The sequence below is a fragment of the Leptonychotes weddellii genome, chromosome 16, assembly GCF_054177405.1.
Source record: "Leptonychotes weddellii isolate Sample4059 chromosome 16, ASM5417740v2, whole genome shotgun sequence".
NCBI lineage: Eukaryota > Metazoa > Chordata > Mammalia > Carnivora > Phocidae > Leptonychotes > Leptonychotes weddellii.
In genome coordinates, this window is record NC_138384.1 from 27,863,691 (window position 1) to 27,888,719 (window position 25,029).

The 25,029-nt window shown below is 34.7% G+C and overlaps 1 protein-coding gene across 1 annotated transcript in view; it reads right to left on the reverse strand.

The window, feature by feature from the left end:
* CHD9 (chromodomain helicase DNA binding protein 9) overlaps nucleotides 1-25,029 on the reverse strand; it is a 137,542-nt gene that overhangs the window by 78,689 nt on the left and 33,824 nt on the right. The window contains exons 2-7 of the mRNA XM_081807887.1: nucleotides 21,394-21,725; nucleotides 9,445-9,556; nucleotides 5,372-5,518; nucleotides 4,391-4,459; nucleotides 4,252-4,307; nucleotides 3,502-3,619 (exon numbers count right to left, since the gene is read on the reverse strand). Coding sequence (XP_081664013.1) covers nucleotides 3,502-3,619; nucleotides 4,252-4,307; nucleotides 4,391-4,459; nucleotides 5,372-5,518; nucleotides 9,445-9,556; nucleotides 21,394-21,725 — 834 coding nt within the window. The remainder of the gene's footprint in view (nucleotides 1-3,501; nucleotides 3,620-4,251; nucleotides 4,308-4,390; nucleotides 4,460-5,371; nucleotides 5,519-9,444; nucleotides 9,557-21,393; nucleotides 21,726-25,029) is intronic.

Here is a 25,029-nt window from a genome sequence, read left to right on the forward strand (position 1 = left end):
GATCCCGGGACTCCAGGATCATGACCTGAGCCGAAGGCAGTCGCTTAACCAACTGAGCCACCCAGGCGCCCTCTTTTTTTAAAAATTGTATTTATTTATTTGAAAGAGAGAGAGAGCACAAGCAGGGTGAGGGGCAGAGGGAAAGGGAAAAGCCGACTCCCCGCTGAGCGGGGAGCCCAATGCGGGGCTCGATCCCAGAGTTCTAGGATCACGACCTAGCCAAAGGCAGACACTTAACAGACTGAGGCACCCAGGAGCCCCTCTATCAAACATTCTTTATCTACTGATGATTCTTGTGCTCAGGACCCAGTTACTTCAATGGATGCAAACTCTATCTGAGCTACCTCAAACTAGACTCATTTACTCTTCAACCTGTGCTTCTTTCCTATAGTTTCCTACTGGGTTTATGGTAACATAGCACCCCTTCCACACTTTACTCCCAGTTACCCAAGTCAGAAATGGAGAAGTCAGCTCAGATTCCTTCTCTTTTTTCTTTATCTTCCCCATCTAATAAGTCATCAATTCTTACAGATTCTGCCTTCAACTGCAACTCAAATTGGTTCCCCCTTCCTCTTTCTCACTGCTTCATCACTTCTTTTTTCTTTTTTTTAAAGATTTTATTTATTTATTTGACAGAGAGAGAGATAGTGAGAGCAGGAACACAGCAGGGGGAGTGGGAGAGGGAGAAGCAGGCTTCCCGCAGAGCAGGGAGCCCGATGCGGGGCTCGATCCCAGGACCCTGGGGTCATGACCTGAGCCGAAGGCAGACGCTTAACGACTGAGCCACCCAGGAGCCCCACTGCTTCATCACTTCTTACTTGGACCTTAAACAACCTCCTAACTAGTCTTCGACTACCTTCCTGCCTCCCTTTAGTCCATTTTCACATTGACCCTAGAGTGATGTTTCTCAAATATAAATCTTACCTATTGCTCCCTTGCTTCAAATCCTTCACTGACCCTCCCTTGTTTGGAGATCAGGCCCACACTGGTTTTTGTGGAATAAGTAAGATCCTACCTTGTCCTCCAGCCTCATCTCCTATCACTTGGCACAGCTGCACCCCAGATTTCATGCTTCCAAAGTACAAAACACAGGCTTTTCAAACTCCATGTTATGGCACACCTCCATGTTTTTATACTCCTTCTCTCTTCTGAACAGACTACTGTTCCTTCTCTTGTCTGCCTGGCTGCTTCCTATTCATTCCTGAACGCCTCACTTTCAATAGCCCTTCTCTGCTATCTCTGCTGCCTCTCCTCCTCTGCTTAACCTCTAAATACTGTAATGCTTCACGGTTCTGTCTTTAGTTCTCTTCACTGTCTCAAATCCTTCCCGAACGAGAGTATCATCTCAGGATCTCTTGATAACAAAGAGCACTGCCCAACAGAAAGAGGAAAGGGGAACCAATTTGAGTTGCAGTTGAAGGCAGAATCTGTAAGAATTGATGACTTATTAGATGGGGAAGATAAATGAGGTATGAGAATGGTAATGAGGTACTTTAAGACAATCTGCATAGCTCCAATTTATGTTGTACTTGAGTCAAGTGAGAAAAATTAGTCTTTATGAAAAATTAAAAGATTATTAATTAAGTACTTCTAAAATCTTCAGCTCATTAGAAACTTCTATATTAGAGTGAGGATGTGAAAAATTTTTGACCTCCCAGCATCCATAAACTGAGTAGGTCATCAGAATCATCAAATTTTTGAAGGAGATTTTATAATTACAAAGGAAGTAACAGTAACTTCATGGTGAAAAAATCTGCCAGATACTACCATAATCTAGTGATTAAAGCTAACACCACCAGTAATGGGGCAAATAGGTATGAACGCTCCTCCTCCTTCAGTGAGAAGGGTACAGCATCATTTCTGTGGTGGTCTTTTATTTTTAAAGTTTAATTCCAGGGTAGTTAACATTCAGTGTTATATTAGTTTTGTATGTACAATACAGTGATGTTCTTTTAAAAAACACATGACTCAGGGGCGCCTGGGTGGCTCAGTTGGTTAAGCGACTGCCTTCGGCTCAGGTCATGATCCTGGAGTCCCGGGATCCAGTCCCGCATCGGGCTCCCTGCTCGGCAGGGAGTCTGCTTCTCCCTCTGACCCTCCTCCCTCTCATGCTCTCTGTCTCTCATTCTCTCTCTCTGAAATAAATAAAAATAAAATCTTTAAAAAAAAACAAACAAAAAACAAAAACACATGACTTAAAAAAAAATAATGCATGACTTGAATACTGAGGCAACATGAGACAACCCCAAATTTAGGGACATTCTACAAAATAAACCACTTATACTCTTAAAAAAATGTCCAAGTAATGAAAAACAAAGAAAGACTAACAGAGACAATGACAACTAAATTCAACATATGATGCTAGATTGGATTCTGGACCACAATAAACACAGAAACACCTTTTTCTGCTATAAAAATAGTGGAACAATTAGTGAAATATGAGTAAGGTCGGTCTGTAGATGAGCTAATACTACATAAATGTTAATTATACTATTATTTTATAACATAATTAAAAAAATTAAATACTGAAGTATTTGCAATTTACATTCAAATGGTTTAGAAAAGAAATGTATGTGCATGGGAGAGAGGCAGGGAAAGAGAGAGAGGAGGACAGAGGCAGAGGGAGAATGAATGTGAGTGACAAAGCCAACATGGTAAAATATGAACATTTAGGGAATCTTATTAAAATGTATGTAGGAAAATAAAACATATAGCATAGGGAATATAGTCAGTGGTATTGTAATAGTGCTGTACGGTGACAGATGGAAGTTACACTTGTGCTGAGCACAGTATAATATACAGACTAGTGGAATCACTATGTTGTACACCTGAAACTAATGTAACACTGTGTGTCAACTATACTTCAATAATATATATATGTAGGAATTCATTGTACTATTTTTGCAACTTAAATTTTTCAAAATAAAAACTCTAAAAAATCTTCAAATTAGAAAGTTAAAAAAATTTAGATAAATCTAAAAATGCTCTAAAACAAGCCTATTAAAAGGAAAAAGAAAAAAATTTAGAGTAGAAAAGGACATCAACTAATTGGTGAGGCCTTTAAAATGAATTATGCCTAAGATGGTTTGTTCATACATACACAAACCTGGCATAGAAAATATGCAATGTATTTCACGTACTGAAAAATCTTAAGTTTCCATTTATTTGCTACATTACCATTTCCATTACTTGTATAACTTTGCTGATACAATTCTCTGAGATATTAACCCACTCATATTCAACTCTAAGTTGAATTAGCATGTATTTCATGCTAATTTAAAAATACAAGAGTTATCTACCACTCCGAATTATCAGTGTTCCTGTTTCAGCTAGTTTCCAAGCTAAATTTGGTGAGAGAAAATTACTACATGTAGACGCATTTGTGTTCAAATATCAAACTTGGAAGCCTAAGAATTAAAATGAATAATATTTAAAATTTGATAAATACTGCATGTATTCAGAGTTCAACACATAATAGTTTCATTTATTTCTTTTTCTTACATCTGCAAAAAAATGTGCTCTTTGTGCTTGTCTCAATTTGAATCGTTTGATTTTCTGCTGGATCCTTTTATCTTTCAAAAGCTGCTGTTCTGTGGCCCACTCACAGTGAAGATAGGAGCTAAAATTTTTATAAAAGCAATATATTAGAATGACATAGAAAAACATGTTTTGGTTTTTTAAGATTTATTTTTATTCACAGCATCCAATACAGAATATTCAACTTTACGAATAGATAGCTCATCATTTCATTTAATGGCAACAGACTCCATACAATTTCTAAAGCCACTGTGGTCACTATATCCTAAGAAGACTGTAGTATAAAGGTGTGCCATTTGCCACATAGAAAGAGAATGATAAACCAAGTCATAAAGGTAATGAGACGTGATTTATCATTTATTTCCTCATTTAACAGTTTTGTCATGATCAGAAAGCTAACTTGTTTTGAAACCAATGTAATTTTATTTAAAACACTTTTTCACCTAAGTATAGAAAAAACTTGAATAATATGAAAAGTTCAACAATATAATAAGTAATGTCTATAATTTGTAAAAGAATATTTTATAAAGATTCCTGCATTTTGATGTTAATAATTAACATTTCCTGAAAAAAATTCACTTAAATTTTACCACAAAAAGTTTTGAACTAATAAAACATTTTAAAATTCAGGTAAAATAAAAAAATAATTTAACTTAATATTTTTAAATATATTAATTTATATATAAATCAGCATTTTCTAACTTAGATACTTACTAATTCTTGTATTTTACAAAAAATTCTTCTGTATCAATCATCACTCCAGGTGATACCTAAGAAAATAAAATCAATACTTATGACTTTAATAATCAGGCCATGGACTATAAAGGGTAAAATGTAATGTGCAATTACTTACCTCCTTTTTTACAGTTCTAGAAGATAGTATTTTGTCTACAATTGCAGCATCTTCTTCACTTGGATTCTCCTATGGGATGGAGGAAAGAAGATACAATGTCACATTCTAAAAATTCCTTTAGTTGCCACTTTGTATGTTTATGAACACACTAAAATTCAGTTTATTTAGCACATGTGTCAGGCACTGTGTTAAATGTTAGGAATATAAAAATGGAAAAAGAAATCATTGCTGTTATTGTCCTTGTCATCATCTGCATCATCATCATCATGGTAAACATACTGTGCTTCTTAATGGGCTCAGCATTATTGTCAGGACTTTACATACATTAACTAATTTAATCCTTGCAACTACACTACGCCATTGTCATCTCTCCACTGTACAGATTAGGAAGCTCAGGCACAGAGAACTAAGTACTTGCCCAAGGTGTCAGATCACTCAGCTGGCAGATGAGTGGTTGGTTCACAATCCAAATAAGGAAGATTAAAAGAGGAAAATGCATAATCAAAGACAGAGAGTGCACCTATGTTCAGAAGGTCAGAGGATTCAGTGCTTGTAAAGCAGTGGCTGGAGATAAGCCCCCAAAAAATTCATACAAAGGGCTTTATATGATGTGCTAAGAAGGCATCATTATTTTTTGTGAGACTTAGGAAGCTATAAGAGGAGCTTTAAGTATAAAGTACTATGATCAGGCCTGTAATTTAGAAATATTCTGCAGAAAGTATAGAATCTGGAGGAGTTTCAGAAATATCTATTTAGGGTGTGAAAAACATGGTGATAAACCGGATGAAGAAGCAAAGGAAGAAAACAGAGAGGATGAATTCCTAGGTTTCTGATCTGAATAATTAATGGTTCTATTAACTACAATAGGGAATCCAGGAGGAAAAGTTGGAGTAAGTTTTAGGAGGAAAGATAATAAAAGTATTTTAAAGAAAATATGTTGGTTTCAAATGATTTATAGTCATAATTCCAAATCTGTCTTACCACAAATAATTGTAAAGGCTGTTCACCAGGTAAAGGAGCTGAATTCTTTTTTATTTTCATAGAACCTTTAACCTCTTCTTCAGATTGTTTCCCTTCTGCATCTTCTGCATATTTTTTTCTTTTAATTTGACGATTTGATCTTCTTTTCTGCAATGAACCATAAGGATCATATTTATATGATAGATTTTAAAGGAAAGATTTTTAAAATAATTACTTTTAGTGTGGCGATTTTGTACATTACATTTCTGAAATTGTATTCGACACTCATCTTTTCTCATTTTTCCTTTTAATTAAAGGAAGATTGTAACTTGCCCTTTCTCACAGGCTTAGAATCTTGTTTTACTTCCTAAGGCTTCAAATAACAAAGATTAGTAATACCTTTATTGCTTTTCTTTAGAAATTGTTAGGAATAAAAAGATTTATTTTATTTAACTATTTCACAGCTTGGGCAAAACCTATTTTATTAGTAATACGTTTATTGTTTTATTACTTCTCTTTAGAAACTATTGTTCAGATGAGTAAAACATGTTTTATTTAGCTATTTAACTCTTTGGGCAACACATATTTTAAACTGTTAATACTTTCAGTTTCTGCCCCAAACCTAAAAAGTGCATCAGATGAATACTGGTTAAATAATTAATCGGGGACATAAAACTAAAAGAATAAATCAAACAATATTTACCACAAAATCCATGAACTTGTGTTTAAAACAGAATAAAACAAAAGAATATAAAATGTTTTAAAAGAGATACACAAAATAATCAAGTAAATCTACCAAATAATTAAATGTGTATGAAAGAAGAACTAGTGTTTTACTAACTTTACTAGCTTCCCTTAAAAATAAAGAACATCACTATTAAAACCAGAAGTAAGCCTTTTGAAAAGTATTACATGTAGTACCATAATTTTAAAATAAACTAAGTGATTTTAAATCAGGTATCAAATACACACGGCTTTACTTACCACCCTAAAGATCTAATATTTGATGTTCCCCACTATAAAATCAAAATCTCACGTTGGCTTGACAACTTCAGAGGACTTAGGTTTGCTTTTTTCCACCTCTTTAAAATCTCATGGGTGGAGGAATCTTAGCCAACTTTTCTATTGCTCAATATTTGGTAAATCAACCCCTTCTTCCTTTCTCTATGCCATTTTCTTTTATATATTTAGTAACTCCCCTGACATTCCCCCATAATGTGACCTGAAAATAACCCATGTATTCTCCTTTTGGTTTCTGCCAGTACCCTCAATTTGGCAGGCCTTTCCTATTTCCATGACAAATATGGCTCCATCAGTGCAGCAGGCTGGGGGGAAACTGTACTCGGCATCCAAAAAGTCGCAATGGCCTTTAGTGTGCCTTTGCCTCTTTCTCTTGAGTTGTGGAATATTGAGAGAAAGAAAGGCACTAATATGGTAAGTTAGCTCAGCCAAATAGAGTTGATAACTTCATGGCTCAATTAGGATGGGTCTCATCACCTCTTGGCCATGAAGACATTTACATTTTCAAAACTCAAAGTAACACTTCTGTTAATATGGGAGACCGGGAAGGTGGCATATAAGAGTTATAATAAAAGGACTTGTAGAAAATCAAATTTTCCCACATCCTATTTTGAAAAAAATATGTAATATTTATTATTACTTGAGAGAAAAAGTCTATGGATCTCTAGTCTAATACAAGGCTAAAGGAATATTTAGAGTTCTACAACAGGCATCATATGGCTCTGAATATTCAAGAATAGTTTAAATTAATAAACCAACAGTGACATTTATTATTCTAACAATAACATGTATTACCAATGTTATGTCTCACTGGGCACAAATCTTTTTTTTTTTTTAAAGATTTTATTTATTTATTTGACAGAGAGAGACACAGCGAGAGAGGGAACACAAGCAGGGGGAGTAGGAGAGGGAGAAGCAGGCTTCCTGCAGAGCAGGGAGTCTGATGCGGGGGTTCGATCCCAGGACCCTGGGATTATGACCTGAGCCGAAGGCAGACGCTTAATGACCGAGCCACCCAAGCGCCCCTGGGCACAAATCTTCTAAATAATGAAGTTTAAGAATAATTCAGTATACTTTTAGAAGATTCTGTTTGATGTTTTCAGCATTTAAGTTTCCTTTCTGGTCATTTAGGCATCTATTAGCTCTTTGAAATGCCTCACTTAGGTCTTTAGTAAATTGTAAATGAGTGGCCTGAAAGAATCCTTTGAACTCTCAAAAGTGCAAATTGAGTTGATTCTTCACAAGATAAAATGAGAGCAATAAATTTGTAAACTGCACCCTCATGAAGACTTTATCAGTCTAAAAGATTAATTAAAAAGTCCGAGTTATATGATTATAGCTGGAATATTATAAGATTATTATAGATATTATAAGATTATAGCTGGAATCATTACAGTGGAATAAATTATATTCTACTAGAGTACCCAGTTACACATCAGGCAGAGCCAAATGAGGTGCCACTCTCATCAAATTATCTTTCTCTGTCATGTAATATCACTACTACTTTAAAAATATAAAAACTAATTTGGTGTACCCATTTTTGGCTAATGTGCTTTTTTCTGGCTTTCTTTCTCTTAATGTTTTCAAAGCACAATTTAAAATAGTGACAAATTCTTTCTTCGAATTTCTTTCCAGCTTTTTTTCTTCTGTCTTAGAGGCTTCAACGGATCAGTCCACAACACTTCACATAAGCCGTCAGAAATACACTCATAAATGACTAATATTTTGTTATAACATGTTGTTTCCTATAATAATCCTAATATAATGTGCTGTGTTTGTTTTTTTTAATGAAGTCTGCAAATACAGACTACTGAAGTACTGTGTATTAAGATTAAAGGTAAAAAATTAAATATCACATTCAGATTTTTAGATTTCCACCTGACTCCAAGCCTGAAAGTTATTTTTTCAGCCTTCAAATCTTGATAGTCCCTGGTGGTTGAAAGCTACATGGACCTCTCCATCATTGATATGGTACATTTAAATGTATCAGTAAAACAGATTTATAATCGTTTACTAGAAAGTATTTCTTTTCTTCTTCACCTATATTTTAGTGTTAAAGCAACATGCCTATCAAAGCAACCTAATACTACAAGGAAAAGTATGGAAGAAATGTGCATGTTAACCTATTCTACCATTTCATTGTTTGGTAATTACAAGATGGAAAAATGGCCAGCCTTATGCTAGTAAAAATTAAACTGAATTTTCTCATGGTGAATAAGGTAACTGTAAGTCTGCCTGAGTGAAGGGTAACATGTGAAGAAAAAGCCAGGCCATATAATATTAGGAGCTCAGTCACTGCCCTTACCTCAACTCTTGCAGCAGCCCAGGAGCCTTGAGCCACTACTCTCCCATTGGATAAGAAGCTGCATAAGGAAGAAGAAAGGCCATTCAGGGGCTTTCTGGCCCCATAATTCAACAACTGCCACCACCCATAACGGCCTAGAGTTGTACTTTAATTATTAGAGAGCAGAGGGTGGCCTGAATTATTATGACCTTCCCTATATATATATATATATATTTTTTTTTTTTTAACTTCACAAGGTTATTTTGAATATCCACCTATTAAAAAAAAGGCAAAATGCACAGTATGCTTGTCTACATTAGGGGATTTTAAATATAATTGGTTATCTTTTCTTTGACAGAAGCAGACCAAAGGAATTATCTCTACTAATGATTCAATCCATTTGCTCTATCACTGTATGTGATTCTAAAACTTAGGATCTCCATCATTAAGTTCAATTCAAAGCACTATATAAGTACAGGATAATATCACTAGCTATTTCTCCATGCTAAAAGCCATCAGGGACTTTGGACTGTTACTAACCTCTCTGGGATTTGGTTTCACTATCTGAAAAATGAGGGGTTTAGAGAGGATATGTAAGTTTCCTCCCAGGTCCAACATTCTATGGTAATACTATTAGAAGCATATTGTCATAATGCTGTCTTCAAGTTCTACCATATAATAAAATGTAGTTTTATTACTAAACTAGGGTATAAATAACCATAAAGCAGGTTTAGGCTACCTAGATAATTCTATCAGTGCTTCATTTCTCAGAAAAAAATGTAATACTCACTTGAGAGTCTTCCTCTTTGCATGTATGTTGTGGCATCTGCTCTGTATCAGATAGCTCATCTGAAGACTCATTCTTTCTTTTTTGTTTCTTACCCAATGTAATAATGAGTTTGCTGTTTCAAGAGGAAAAGAGTAAACAGTGTGAACTCTGCCTTTTTCCATTTGTGGTCATATTAAGATTGCCATGATAAACATTCTTCCATTTCATATCACATGAATGTTCAACCAAAGAGGATAATTATCATGAAATCCATAATGACATTTTTGAGACAAAAACTGCATTCTAATGGAACAAAATACAAACCAGTATTACAGTTAACATACTTTTAAGCACAGAAAAGCAGTCAAGTTCTATCACTTGTTTCTCAGGCTCAAAAATATTTTTCATGGGAAAAAATGTCAGGTGATATAACTGTATTTAGTAATTAAAATAATTCATTTATTGTCTTGTAGATTTGGAATGAGGGTTTCTCACCCTTCTACCTCTTACTAAGTTCAAATTCTACTTAATGTCCTTCTATCCCACCTATTCCCTAGAAGCCTCTACTACTTTTTACCCTAATTTCTCCCTTACTGAAAACACTTCAACAATGGATTGTCCTTTAATTATTTCATTTATGCTAAGGCTTATCTTAGCTGCAGTATATGTTCCTAAAGAGTTAAAAACTTTTTATATTTCCACAGTTTGCCTGTCTCTCTCATATATATATGTGTGTGTGTATATATATATTAATATTTATATACACACATCAAATACAAATGTTTAAAATGAAAATGTGTTCTCAGTTTTTTTCCTGATCAGAGGTAGAAAGTACAGAGCTCCCCCATTTCCTTATTCTGGTTCAACAGATGAGAGGGCATGATTTTGAAGTATCATACTAATCATAAACCATGCTAATTGCTAATCAGGGAAATTCTATTTTAGATATCCATATTCCAAACAGAAAATTTCCCCAAATATTTTTAAGTATGATGTATCAGAAAGATAGAACTTTCTTCAACAATTATTTATTAATGTGGGAGAACTTGGAGGTTAAGAGCACACACTTTGAAATCAAAGCATTAAAGATTTTAAACCTGATTCTACCATTTGCTTATCTGTAAGACACCTGGCAAATTATTTGATCTCTTTTAGCCTTAGTTTCCCTGCCAGGAAAATAGGGATCCTATAATAGCTACCTCTGCTGTTGTTGAGAATTAAGTGGGATAATGCAAATGAGTTCTTAGCGAAGTCCTGACACAGTAATTTCTGAACTAACCTCTAATTATTATATGCCAGGTACTCCTAGGTTCTAGGATTTGACACAGTCCCTAACATTAAAGTATCATTGTTAAAATATGAACACGGTTCAAACTCAGAAGAAGTTAGTAGCGGATGTAATGTGAACACAAAAGAAGTGCTTCTGTCTACTGTAAAGGAGTACCTTTACAGAAAAGGTAAAGTTTGAGATAGGAAATGAATGATAAAAGGGAGTTCAACTGGTAGTGAAAGAAGACAGAGCGTGCATTCCAGGTAGGGGGGATATTACAGAAGAATGAGAGAAATGCATAGTGACAAGAGCATGTCAGAGATCCACAAAGCAGGAGGAGGAAGCAGAGGGATGGTCATCTAGATAGGGTGAAGATCACAGAAGATCCTGTATGACATGTAAGGAATCAACATTTTAGCTTAAGGCCAGCTTTTAAGCTCCGCAGGGCAGGAATTGAAACAGAATCTGTCTTGTTCACCACTGACAACAAATGGCTCGGAGATATTCTGAATACATGAAAAAAAAATAAAGCATTTGGAAGATGAGAATTTTACACAAATAAGTTCTACGGATTTAAAATACAGCATGGTGATCACAGTTAACAATACCGCACTGTATATTTGAAGGTTGCTAAGAGAGTGAATCTTCAAAGTTCTCATCACGAAAAAAAAAATTTGCAACTAGTGAGGTGATGGGTATTAACTAGACTTTTGTGGCAACAGTTTTGCAATAGGTACATATGTCAAATTATTGTACATCTTAAATGAATACAATGTTATATGTCAATTGTATCTCAATAAAATTGGTGGGGGAAGAATTTCAAACAAGAAAGCGATGCAACTAGAAGAAGAGAAACGCAAGGCAGGGAAACCAGCAATCAGGCAAATGACAACTCAAGTGAGGCATGAAGAGAGCAACACAGGGCCACGCTGTGTGGATGAAGAGGTGAAGAAGAGGACAACTTTATTATGGAGGCAAAATCAATTGACATGGCCACTGACTGGATGATTAGGCAAGAAACTTCTAGAAAGAGTTACTCCCAGATTATTCTTGTATGGCATGATTACCACCTTCCACAGGAGAAGGATAATTTTTACTGGGTGTCTCACCTGCACTCTTCGGACAAGCAAATAAAAGTACAAACACAGCTCATGTTGGAACCAGGAAATCAGAGAGAGTACAAAAAGATATTCTGGAACAACATTAAGGAACCAACCATGTTTATGCTTCATTCCCTCTCACCACTTTCACTGGTCATTTCTTCCCTCTTCTGGTCCCTTTTCCTTAGTCTGGTTTCCCTGCTAACATAAAACTCTCCCTTGAGGTCCTATCTACTATTAGATACCACATGATCTTGTTTTTCCTCCTCCTCATCCGTCTACACAGACTATTTCATTTTCAGTCCACAACCCACTGTTATCTGAACTCTTGGAACTCCTTTACATTTTCAAAGCTTCCATTTACCCAGTGTTTATGGAAGCAGTCTCTGCTGACTTTAACATGCATTCTCTCATTTGATGTTCATACAATTCCGAGAAGTGAATACTAGCATTTTATAAGAGGAGGAAATGGAGGCTTAGGGAAGTTAAATGCCTTGCTCAAAGTCAAACTGACAGTAAGACTAGAAATAAAAATTAAGTATGCCTCACTCCAGAGCTTAAACTGACGCTCTCAAAATGTTCCCAAATGCAACCCCTCACTTTCCCTAAACCTAACAGTCTCCTAATGTGAAAATATTATATAAGTTCAGAAAAGTACACACATCAAAAGAGAACAGCTTCATGAATTTTCTCAAATGAACATAAATGTGTAACCAGCTTCTAGATCAAGAAACAAGACATTATTAGTTTTCCAGCAGTCCCCTCTTCCAGTAAAAACCTCCTCCTAAGGATAAGCATGATGTTCCTTGTGATTACACAATACAGCCTAACGCACTTGTCCAGCTGGTCTTCAGTGGCAAGATCAGGGATAACTCTAAGTAAAATTAGGTAGTAGAAATATATATTGGATTCACTCTGCCATTTCCTCAAACATTTTTATAAATATTGCTTGAATCTCTAGAAAAGAAATACTAGTAAGTGCTGCCCTATCAATCTCAGATACCTATCCTTTTTAGTGGAGGAGGGTAAGTCCTAGTAAAAACATTGCCCGTAATACCTTAGGATAAACCTTCATTATATTAATTATTTGAAAATTTTCTTCAAAACAAAAAAGGACCTTTTAAATTGTGTTTTCCATATATTCTATATTTTCTTCAAAGGTTGTTCCATAGGCCGGGAAGAGCATTATTTCATAAACTCATTAACCATTCTTAACCTATGCAAAAATCTTTTTAAATTAACCATTCTTAACCTACGCAAAAATCTCTTTTAAATCCTAACTTTGTAAGAGATATTTCATATACGGTAGTTTGCTATTAAACCTTACAAAGTCCAAAATACTTACACATGCCCTTTCTGTTAAAAAACGGTACATTTCCATGGTAGGAAAAAGGTGATTCTAAAACATTAAGTCATGCTCGACTGACATATTTCTCAGTAAAATACAGACATATTTTAAGATTTAAAAACTAGGGTTACTTACGCAGAACACTGATTCTTGGAAACAATGAAGTCATACTGGTTTATTGTAAAGTTCTAAAATGGCACATGGGTGAAACTACAAAGGGGAACAAAGATTAGGTTGGTATTGATGAGTGATTCCTAAATGTGTGAGAGGTAGGCTTCATTAGAAGGCTGTCTGTTAAAAATAAGGATTCCTAATCGGAAAATATCAGAAAAACCCAAACTGAGAGACATTCTACAAAATCACTGGCCAGTATGCTTCAAAACGGAAAACATTACAAAAGACAGAGACTAAGGAATTATCCCAAATTGGAGGAGTGTAAGGAGAGATGACAACACAATGGAATGTAGGATCCTGGCCAAAAAAATGGAACTACTAACAAAATTTGTATGAGGTTTCTAAGTTAATAGAATTGTACTAGTTAGTGTTCTTTTCTGGGTTTGATAATCGTGCTTTGGTTATATAAGATGTTAACACTTGAGGAAGCTAGGTGAAGAGTCTAAAGGAACTCTGACCTATTTTTGCAAGTCTGAGATTAGTTCAAAGTAAAAAGTAAAAAAAAAAAAAAAAAAAAAAAAAATACAGATTTGTAGGTCCTAACCCCAGGCTTCTGATCTAGTTAAGTGGGACTCCAATCAGACTTTTAAAAAATTCCCTAAAAGATTCTGACGTTCCACCAGGTTTGGGAACCACTGGTTCAGAGTTATTATCATAGAAAACTCAAACAAATATTCAGGATAATAAAATGATTTTATATTTATAGAGCACTTAAAACACACCAAAGTGCTTTTGCTTACGATATCTCAGTTGATCCTGAGAAAAACTCTGAGATAGATAAGGTGCTAGTCCCAATATACTAATAGGGAAGCTTTAGCTCCAAAAGGTGAAATAAAAGCCTGAGTCACAAGTTTAGTAAAAGACAATAAAGGTCTCTTTATTCCTAGTCTACTATTCCCAACATCTTACTGATTTTAAAATAAAATGACACTATATTTCAACTAATCAGTACTTAATGTCAATAAATATATATAGTTTAATGGATACAGAGAAATATGAAACTATTATTATCTTTTAGTAAATTATTAAGGTTAAAGTTTATCTGATTTTCTAACAACCAGAAATCTCTACTACCTGTATAAATGACAAGCGTTTGCCATAAATATTATGTGAGAGAAATCAGATGATCCGAAAGTAGAAAAAATAAAATGAAATCAGTTAAGTAAAATACCCAATTTCCAAAGAGCATTCCATTCTTCCAACACAGATCACAAAGAGTTTACTATATGAATTCTAAAATATAATATCATTATAAATGAAACTAAAAGTTCGTTATAGATACATTCTTCGCGTTGGTGGTATAGTGGTGAGCATAGCTGCCTTCCATTATAGATACATTCTTCAAATAAACTGACAGTTTGCTGTTCTTAGAAATAACACCAAAGTAAAGTGCAAAATACAGAATACATGAATAATAAGGGCTTTTTGCAAGTTTTGTTTTTAAAACATTAAAGGGATCTGTTATCAATGTTAGCAAATTGCAGCAACAAGTAAAAGAACTAAATATCAAAACATAGCTTGTTTCAGACAGCAAAGGGCAATTTCAAACTAAGTATAAATTTGAAATATTATTTCATTTGCACTAGAAAACCTCAGTGTTTATACTTGACATCTATATTTGATTTTCAGATGTAATTTATGCACTCATCTGAATCCTACCCACATGTTTATTAGTAGAGGTTGAGTAACAAGCTGCATTCTACACAATGTCAATCTGTAATTGCCCCCTGTTGATTCTCTCACTGCAATAATTGGACAAACAATGACTCTTGCCCAATTAGTCCATTTGCTGTAATTAATGCATCCAATTCATCATAAGTGAAGGAAACAAGCAAAAATACTATTTCACATTATAATGTTTTTCTTTGTAAGCCAAGTGAAAGGCACTGCAGCTATTTTTAAAGTCATAAAATAGAAACTTTTTCTTAAAAAAAGAAAAACTTTTAACCTGGTGAAATTTCTCCATTTTAAGGTCAACTCAAGACTCCAGCTTAAACTCCTCTGGGAAAAGCAAGTTTTATTTTATTTTTTTTTTAAAGATTTTATTTATTTATTTGACAGAGAGAGAGACACAGTGAGAGAACACACAAGCAGGGGGAGTGGGAGAGGGAGAAGAAGGCCCCCCGCCAAGCAGGGAGACCGATGCGGGGTTCGATCCCATCATGACCCGAGCTGAAGGCAGTCGCTTAATGACTGAGCCACCCAGGCGCCCCGGAAAAGCAAGTTTTAAAAAAGTGTTCTTTATTTTAGTTAATCCTGCAGTTTGTGAAAGTAACATTGTCTTGTATGTTCTTGGTAACTTGGACTATAAATTACTTCCTGTTTAAGGATGGATAGGATTTTTTAAAAAAGTTGAATCACTGAGTTGTTTCAATACAAGTATTAGCTAAGTATTAATAATCATAGTCAATATATTGACATATTCTTATTCTTTTTTTTTTTTTAAAGATTTTATTTATTCATTTGACAGAGACATAGCGAGAGAGGGAACACAAGCAGGGGGAGTAGGAGAGGGAGAAGCAGGCTTCCCCGCGGAGCAGGGAGCCCAATGTGGGGCTCGATCCCAGGGTCCTGGGATCACGACCTGAGCCTAAGGCAGACCCTTAACGACTGAGCCACCCAGGCACCCGACATATTCTTATTCTTAAAAAATACTTCTTTTTTAAAAGAGAAAAGGGTGTTTATGTTGAAAAATACTCACAGAGTAGGAGCATTAAATCAAAAACTTTACTTCAGTGGCTCTAAGATACATATTTTCCCCATATATTAACATCTATGAAATCGAGATTCATTTAATAATCAAACACATGCCATAGTTTTAACTGGCAATATTTTTTTTCTCTCTTACACATAAAATAATGGTGTGCCTTATAATCAATGCCATCTTAGATTCAATGAAATACATACAACACATTGCTAATGACAGACCTTACTAATACATTTTATGTAAAGGTATACTTCTTAAAAATGGAACTGCAAATCTTCATTGAATTCATAACAAATAATGCACGCTGTATCAATTCTTTCTGCAGATGAATGTGTTTCAGATTTTCACTGAGTTTAAGTTTAGATCTAAGGAGTGAAATCAATAAACATTTTACCTGCCTGGCATTTAAAAATCACAGAACCTCTATAGACTACTAATGGCATATGATTAATAATTTTAAAAATATAATAAATTTATATCATACATTTTTTCCAGGTTTTTTTTTTTGGTCATATGACAAGAAACAATTAATTAATATATTTATATTTTATCCAGATATTAAATGCTTACTATTTTGAATACATGCAAACAGGGTCTCATTTGTCACTTTATTAATAACATGGACTATGAAATGATAATTCTCAATTTCTGATGATTCATATTTTCCCTCAGATTTTGTTAATTCATTTTTTCCTTATATATTTTATTATTTAGATGTAAATGTATCTCTACAGACATACATATGGACAAACTTACATGTTAGTTTTATTTAAAATACACATACATATATGTATATATATGATGCAAGGTAATTAATGTTATTTTCCTTCTTCCTTTCTGCGGTCTCAAACTATAGCAAAAAAGGGCACAATATAATTTCAAAATTTAATTATGTTTTATTGTTTTTCTTTATAATATAACATCTTTAATTTCTTTCTTTTTTTTTTTTTTAAAGATTTTATTCATTTATTCATCAGAGAGAGAGAGAGAGTGCGCGTGCACAAGCAGGGGGAACGGCAGGCAGAGGGAGAAGCAGGCTCCCAGCTGAGCAAGGAGCCTGATGCAGAACTTGATCCCAGGCCCCTGGAATCATGACCTGAGAGGAAGGCAGACGCCTAACCGACTGAGCCACCCAGGCATCCCAACGTCCTTAATTTCTACTTGAATTTGATAAATATTTCCTAATTTAGAGTTTTCTGCTTTCACTCAAGAGAAAAGCTATTTCTAGCCACTTGATATCTAGCACACAGAAAGAATAATTATGAATAACACAAAAAAGAAAATAAGTTTAATCATGAAGGACTGATTAAATCTGTAGGGCCATAAAACATTTTTAAGTATCAAAATCATTCTACCTATGCCAGTCCAATAATCTGTAACACACAGAAGTAAATTCTAATTGACAACATGGACACATAATTTAAATGTTAAAGTTATAAACCATAAATTTAAAAATGCTCCAATTAAATCATGTGATATTCTACTATATAATCAAATCACACATAGAGCCGTAAGAAAATTCTACTTGAAGTCTTAGAATGAATTTATTTGAGAATCTAACTCTCTACTATACTAAACCATTAGCTATGTCCCTGAGGTTTCAGTGAAGGATTAGCTTGCCATTTCAGTTTTTGATTTAACAAATCAAATCCAACCATTTGGTAACATTTAATATTTAATCTACTCATTCACTCATTCCACAAAATTCATTCCATTCCATTCATGGAGCATCTATTATGTACCTATTATTACTAAAGAAATATCTGCTATTCTAGTTGAAAGGCAGCTTGTTAGAACCTGACTGCCAAGATCAGGACCAACATTAAAGCAGCAAAAGGCTGTTTCCCTACCTCACTATTTTATACCTGCCATTTCCATTTCAACTCACCACCTTCCACTTAACCGTGGTCAACCCTTTCAAACAAAATTTACCTCTCCTAAATCCTACCCTAGCTACCTGATAAACAGAAGCATGCTCATATGAAAAAAGCCATTAATAAGTTAACCTATTACCCCTCTTAACAATTAGCAACTGTTTTTTGTTTGATTTTTTTTTTAAGTAGATGTGCTACCAAAGTGAGCACTGTTAGCCTTTTTTTTTTTTTTTAAAGATTTTATTTATCTATTTGAGAGAGAGAGAATGAGAGACAGAGAGCATGAGAGGGAGGAGGGTCAGAGGGAGAAGCAGACTCCCTGCTGAGCAGGGAGCCTGATGTGGGACTCGATCCCAGGACTCCAGGATCATGACCTGAGCCGAAGGCAGTCGCTTAACCAACTGAGCCACCCAGGCACCCTGTTAGCCTAACTTTTTAACTGGTCTTATTTAGGAACAGAGCCTTAATGGAAAGAGAACCTAGGCAGATGAGTGAAAGTTTAGGCTTGAAGAAAGGGGTGTGGCTCCTGGCCGCAGCCCTTTCCCTAAATAGCTACATGCTATTTATGTTTTCAGAAAATAATGACGGACATTTATTAAATTCCGGGTACTGCTCCATATGCTTTAAATGCTATTAAATCATTTCATCCCCAAAATAACACCATGAGGCAAGTACTATCATTATCCCCTTTCTACACAGGAAGAAATTAAAGCTTGGAGGTTAAGTATTTGTCCAGGGTCACACTGCTTGTAGGTGACAAAACTGGGATTTGAACAAATACTCTTGGCTCCAAAGCCAAAGAACTTAAGCAAACTAGCACACTGTGTGCCGACATAACTCACAGAGGTGGAAAGATGAAATGAGACTGTACACAAGTGCTCTGAAAGGGGCCCTTTTTTCCTTGTATTTTTTAAAAAATTAATCTACAAGAGTAGCAGAAATGATAAAAAGGTTTCAAGCACACTGGCAAGCAGAAGCAGTACTAGTTTTCTTCTTTCTAGACTGTATCAAATCACATGTGTGGGTGAAATGAACACCAACTCTGACTGTACATCAACCATAACTTACTGTTTACAAATTTAGCTACTCTCAAAATTTCTATTTCTCACTGCTGGTGGTTAAACTCTAGCATACGTTTCCTTCAACTTTCTCTGGTATCTGTCTTTTGATGGTGGCAATAACCCAACTCTTCTCAAACTAACAGAAAAATAAAACTTTCAAAAGAAAACGTTTAATATATCATAAAATGCTGTTAATTAAAATTATGCAACTAAACTTAACTATTTAAATGACTTCAGGGGTGCCTGGGTGGCTCAGTTGGTTAAGCGTCTGCCTTCAGCTCAGGTCATGATCCCAGGGTCCTGGGATCAAGCCCCGCATCGGGCTCCCTGCTCAGTGGGAACCCTGCTTCTCCTTCTCCCACTCCCCTTGCTTGTGTTCCCTCTCTCGCTGTGTCTCTCTCTGTCAAATAAATAAATAAAATCTTTAAAAAATAAAAAAATAAATGACACAGAAATTAAAAACTTGTCAAATTCAAAATTTAAATATAGCAGCTTACTGGAAAGTACAGTAATATTTCAATTGACTAGTATAGGAACTCCAAGTTGTATATAAATTTCATTTCCAACTACATTTTTTCCTCCAACATGACAATCTTTGTCTTTGTCCGATAAAGATGACCAAGAGGTCCTTGTTTTACTCCAACCGCTTAATAACAATATAGAAGGCAAGCTTCCATTTTACTTTACTTGGCTGCAACTTAAAAATTCCTCTATCAAAAGGATGATCTTATAATCTCAACAAAGTTTTCTCTAGCAACTGCTCAGTGTCTTGCCATGTATTTATCTTTCCAATACAATTTTCACCTGTTTTCTCAAGAATGCTCTCTCTAAAAACAATTACTAAATTGATCAACACTGTGCAATATTAAGATCATTTATTAATAATCTACCTACTTCTAACAAAAATATAAATATCACAGAATAAGTCAGACACTCTACTGCAATATATTACTACTCCCTACCATATTCACGTTTCAAAAATCCACGTTTCTCTCTATTATGATTATTTCTTAATTTCCCCTTATGTACATTGTTTTTCTAGAAACAGATTCATTTCTGGTATCTTTTGCCTCTACCTATTTCCTCCCAAATTTAAACTTATTGTAACTTTTGAAGTTTCTCTACCAGTTTCTCTTGGTTTGTGCATTATTTTTTTAATGCCCTTCCAAATAGTACAACACTTTACCTATGTCTCTGTGTAAGTTAAAACTGGAAAACTTTAATTATACTAACTCTTAATACATTAAAGGATTAAATATGGGATTTCCTAATTAAAACTAGACATAATATTGGAAAAATAAGATACCTTCATGCCAAAACCTTTAAATAAAGGAGCAGAAATTTAACTTTCAAATTTCGTTTTTGCTGTCTGCAAATAAAATGTAAAAATCACAAACATTAGTCACTGCTCTATTATGGCAAGAGAGCCCACGTTATTTAATGGTTTGGATTGAAAGGCATCAGGACATGACAATATAATTCAGTTTGGTGACTGCATTTAAAATGCTGAGAATTAATTTGTTTTACAAATTTGTATTAGTTCTAAATATCTATATAATGTATCAATTATTTCTTAAGCAAATGAAGATTTTCATAATAAAGAAATTTTTTACTGTGTACTTTGTGTGGGAAAAAAAGAAAAAAGCCTGCAAAAATGGCCAAATATTCCTGTAACAAAAAAATTCCAAACTGTTGGCCTTCGGCTATTTTTACCCTTGCATGCAAAAATTTAAATATAATACAAATATTAACATTTATTTTATTTTGTTTTTTGAAAATATATCAGATGAGTAGTCATATAAAAACACCAAGGATTAACATACCCCTCTAGAGCAATTCCTTGGCCTTATAATTCTCTTGGAGCATTAATCCTCACCTGGCCTCTTTATTACATAAAGTAAATCAGAAAGACAGTGAGGGGAGTAGACCAGTAAGAGGTTAGAGCTGCTCATCGTTGATTTAAATGGTCTTAGTTTTCTTGTCATTCCATTTAGTCCACAGTTGTGGGTTTATGAGAAAGGACTGTATCTCACATTTCCAAATTATAAGGTGCCCAATGAAGTACAACTAAGAGGTAAAGAAATCTTGTAGAAGATTTCAATGCACTTTCTGTAAAGAAAGTGAATTTGGAACTGGCACAGCAATGGGTTTGGTTTTGTTTTCCTTTTTCTGTTTTATGTATGACATATTTTCCTAATTTAAATTCCTTTTACTAATATTAATATACAAAGAGCTATGTTCACAGAATTGTAAAATGTAGTAAATCTTGGAATATTCCCCAATTCATTCAAAAAAGGAAATAAGGTACACATAGCATCTAACAACTTAAAACTTCAAAGTGGGAGTAAATACATACAATCAAAAGTAAAAGATGAGACAGACTGCACTCTGACAAAAAAATTCAAAGGAATTAAATTTAATTCTTAACCAACTTACCCAATTTTTGTCTTCTCTTTTAACTTAGAACAAGTTTTTGTTTTTTTGCTCTCTTTGTCCTTTGGCTTGGATTTCATCCGTCTACCTTTCTTTTCCTCTTTTCCTTCAACTGAAGCACTAGGGAAGTTTTCAGGACTCATTACTCGTGGAATATTGCGTTCCCCACGTTCCTTTGCTTTTGCTATGGCCTCTGATATTATCCGATTAGCCTTTTCTTGCTTGCTTTCTGATTCCACTTTTTTTCTCTGCTTCTTCTCAGACATGATCCTCACCTGGGTATTCTGCAACTTAGTATATGTCCCAGAACCATCACTCTTCTTGGAAGATGGAGGCTAGAGAAATCAGAATACTTTTTACACAACGTATCAAAGTACATCTAAACAATTAACATAAATATACAAACATTTAAGATTATGCTTAAAGTAAAATATGTGAACCAGTATGTGAGTGCTACAAACAAATTTAAAATTAAAACAGTGTGTTGATCTAGAAATTAGTGTAGGTATAAAATAAAATGAAGGTTTTTCCACACAAATACTCTGTGCATTTGAAATAAGTCTTTTCTTTCCTCCTCACTCCAGAACTCTGAAAATCAATAAATTTAAAATAGCAATTTTAATTTAGAATTGACTACTCCTTAGTTTATTATAATTTTTAGAAATATAAAGCTTCTCTTTACAAGAAATTAGAACTAGAACCTGAAATCATTTAAATCATTTTTTAATGTGCAATCTATGCAGCAACATAGCTAGTTAGTAAATAGACATTCCCATACTTAAAATTAGAGAAAGTTTTAGTTTTTCCGTGAAAGAGTTAAATGTGAATTTTTTTCTTTCTGTATCATAATTATTTTGCTCAAGCAATTCTGAAAAAAAAAAAACCCAAGTTTTACAGTTTTACGTTAAAATTATTAATATTTTAGCAAGATCACAGGAAGCAGATCAACAGCATTTAAAAAAAAAAAAAATCTTCTCCAAACATGCATTCATCCACATATACTCAGATCACAGTTTTGTTATGTTCTTACCCGTAAACATGCCTCTGACTATAGCAAAGGAAAAAACCACCAGGAATTTCCACACACATTTTCATGCTGATTCCAGTGTGCTTCACTGGATATCTTTTCTATACCTGCCTCATCAAAGGCTTCATAGCAGTGCTGGAGCACTGGGAAAGGAAGGGGGGTTTGGAACGCTCACTAAAATGCCACCTTAAGGCCTACAGGCTATAACAAATAACCAAGACTCGAGGAAAACAGCAACAAGCTCAAGATGGCGATGCAGTACGACTCCCGCCGCAGCAGCCAGTAATAAGGAAGGTTATTCAATCCCATTAGCCTTTTAGCCCAAAGAACCCCTCCTCCTCCCACTCATTCAGGCTTTCACTTACCCTTCCTCTTGGCCTCTTCACTGAAGACATTTTTGGCGTCAGACAAAGGCTTGCCCTCTGCTTTTTCACCACCCCAGGCAGTGCTCAAGAAAAAAGCATTGAAAGAAGATTCCTAAATGGCCTATTTAGCAAGCTGCAACCAAGAGATGCACAACCCTCCACAAACACACATTGTGATTTATCAACACATTTCTGCCTTGGCAAGTTTATAGCCACTGTTCATCCTATTTAGATATGAAAAAGGCTGTAAACCCCTCCTAAAAAGCTGAGTTTCCTCAATAGCTGTAAGCAGATAGCCAGATTCCAACAAAGCACAGAAAGAAATGAATGCACAAAGCATCAAAATGCATCAGCATGAATATTAGAGATGTCGTTAAAAATACTGACTCCTTCTGCGGAAGTAGGCCAGCAGATGGTGCTACCAGTTATTATTCCATTAGACTCTGCAATTTAACCCCCGATGGACTGTTCTTCCCTCCATGTAACACATTAACTCTAGCTCTGCCACTTCCTGCAGTCAAGTTTTTTAAAAATACACCTAAAACCTGATTTTAAGAGCTCATCTGCAAACTAAAACCGTGGTGAAATGGCTTTATTTAGCTATCGATATTAACAAACAAAATCCGATGCAATTTTTACCGGGGAAAAATACTTTTCTCCAGGATACCATAAAATACTGGAAGTAGGAAAATAGCCGACGAGGAGCAAAGGGTTAAAAGAGCAGGTCATGCAAATGAACACAGAACAAGTGACTTCTCTTTAAGAAATCAGGTAACTTCTCTTCTGATTCTTCTAACAAAGAATATTATTTTTAAGACGGAGTAATGAAGCCATTTCATTTAAATTCTAAAGAGAAGTTTAAGATTTCGATAAGAACACAGGAGAGCTACCTGTATGCCCACAAAGAATAAATAACGACACTTATATTTTTTCCTTATTTAAACCTGGAGAAAGACATTAATTTATTTTTCTAACATAAAAAACTCACAAAACCTTCCTGACCTTTACCCTTCATGTTCTATTTTAACTGAACTATGGAGTTTTTCAGATAAAATTTTAGTTTCAGTTGCTTGCTAAAAATAAATAACAAGTCTTCATCATCAACTTTTCTTTCTATAAAAATTGAGACTATTTTAATAAGCAATGCCCTACCATACCTAAAACAAAATTTTTACAGCTTCAAAATTCAGGTTTACTTCTTTCATTAATACCATTTTTTCAGTTGGTCCTGGCAAGTTATCTGATATTTCTACCAAAGAACGTTTTTTGTTTCTTTCCTTTTAAGTACCGAAGGTCACAAAATGGAGCAACGTTATATGACCAATGTCCAGGAAAGCCCAATGTGGACAGCAGGGGAAGAAATTAAAGTTTAGAGAACCACTAATGGCAAGGAAAGGATCTGACTGCCCTGCTGTTTTCTTTCAATATCCTTAACTCACTGACATTATCCTCAGAACCTAGGATGATTTCCAAAATATCTCACTTCTCCCGTTAAAGCTTTTCAATAGATTCTATTACTTGACTCAAAATCCCAATTATTTAACAATAAATCTTAATAGTAGACAACAGTAGCAAAATCCATGGTCAAATATTTCTTCCGCTATTAGAAAACAGTATTTTAAAATTATATTCCCACAGAACATCAATATCAAGGTGTTGTAACTAAACATTTTTAATGTGGGTCATTTCCCAATTTACACATATACCACAAACTTACAAAAGGGTAGTTGATATGCTTTTTTCAATGCTACTGTCTTTCTCTTTTACCTTATATAAGCACTCATCAAATTGTCAAGTCTACTTAATTGTATCTTGTTCTATTTTCCTCCCCATCCCACAGCCCCTGCTGTATCAACTTCCCACTTATTACGGCTACACTGTAGTTATACAGAAAAATATCTTTCTTATCTGTAGGAAATATATATTAAAGTCTTTGGTGGTGATGAAACATCAGGTCTGCAATCTACTCTCCAATTCTTTACAAAGTGAAAGAATTTCTTTGTACTTCACTTGTGATTTTTCTCTAAGTTTGTCATAGTTTCAAAATATTTTTTTTTTTTAAAGATTTTATTTATTTATTTGAGACAGAGAGAATGAGAGAGACAGAGAGCACATGACAGGGGGAAGGGTCAGAGGGAGAAGCAGGCTCCCTGCCGAGCAGGGAGCCCGATGCGGGACTCGATCCCGGGACTCCAGGATCATGACCTGAGCCGAAGGCAGTCGCTTAACCAACTGAGCCACCCAGGC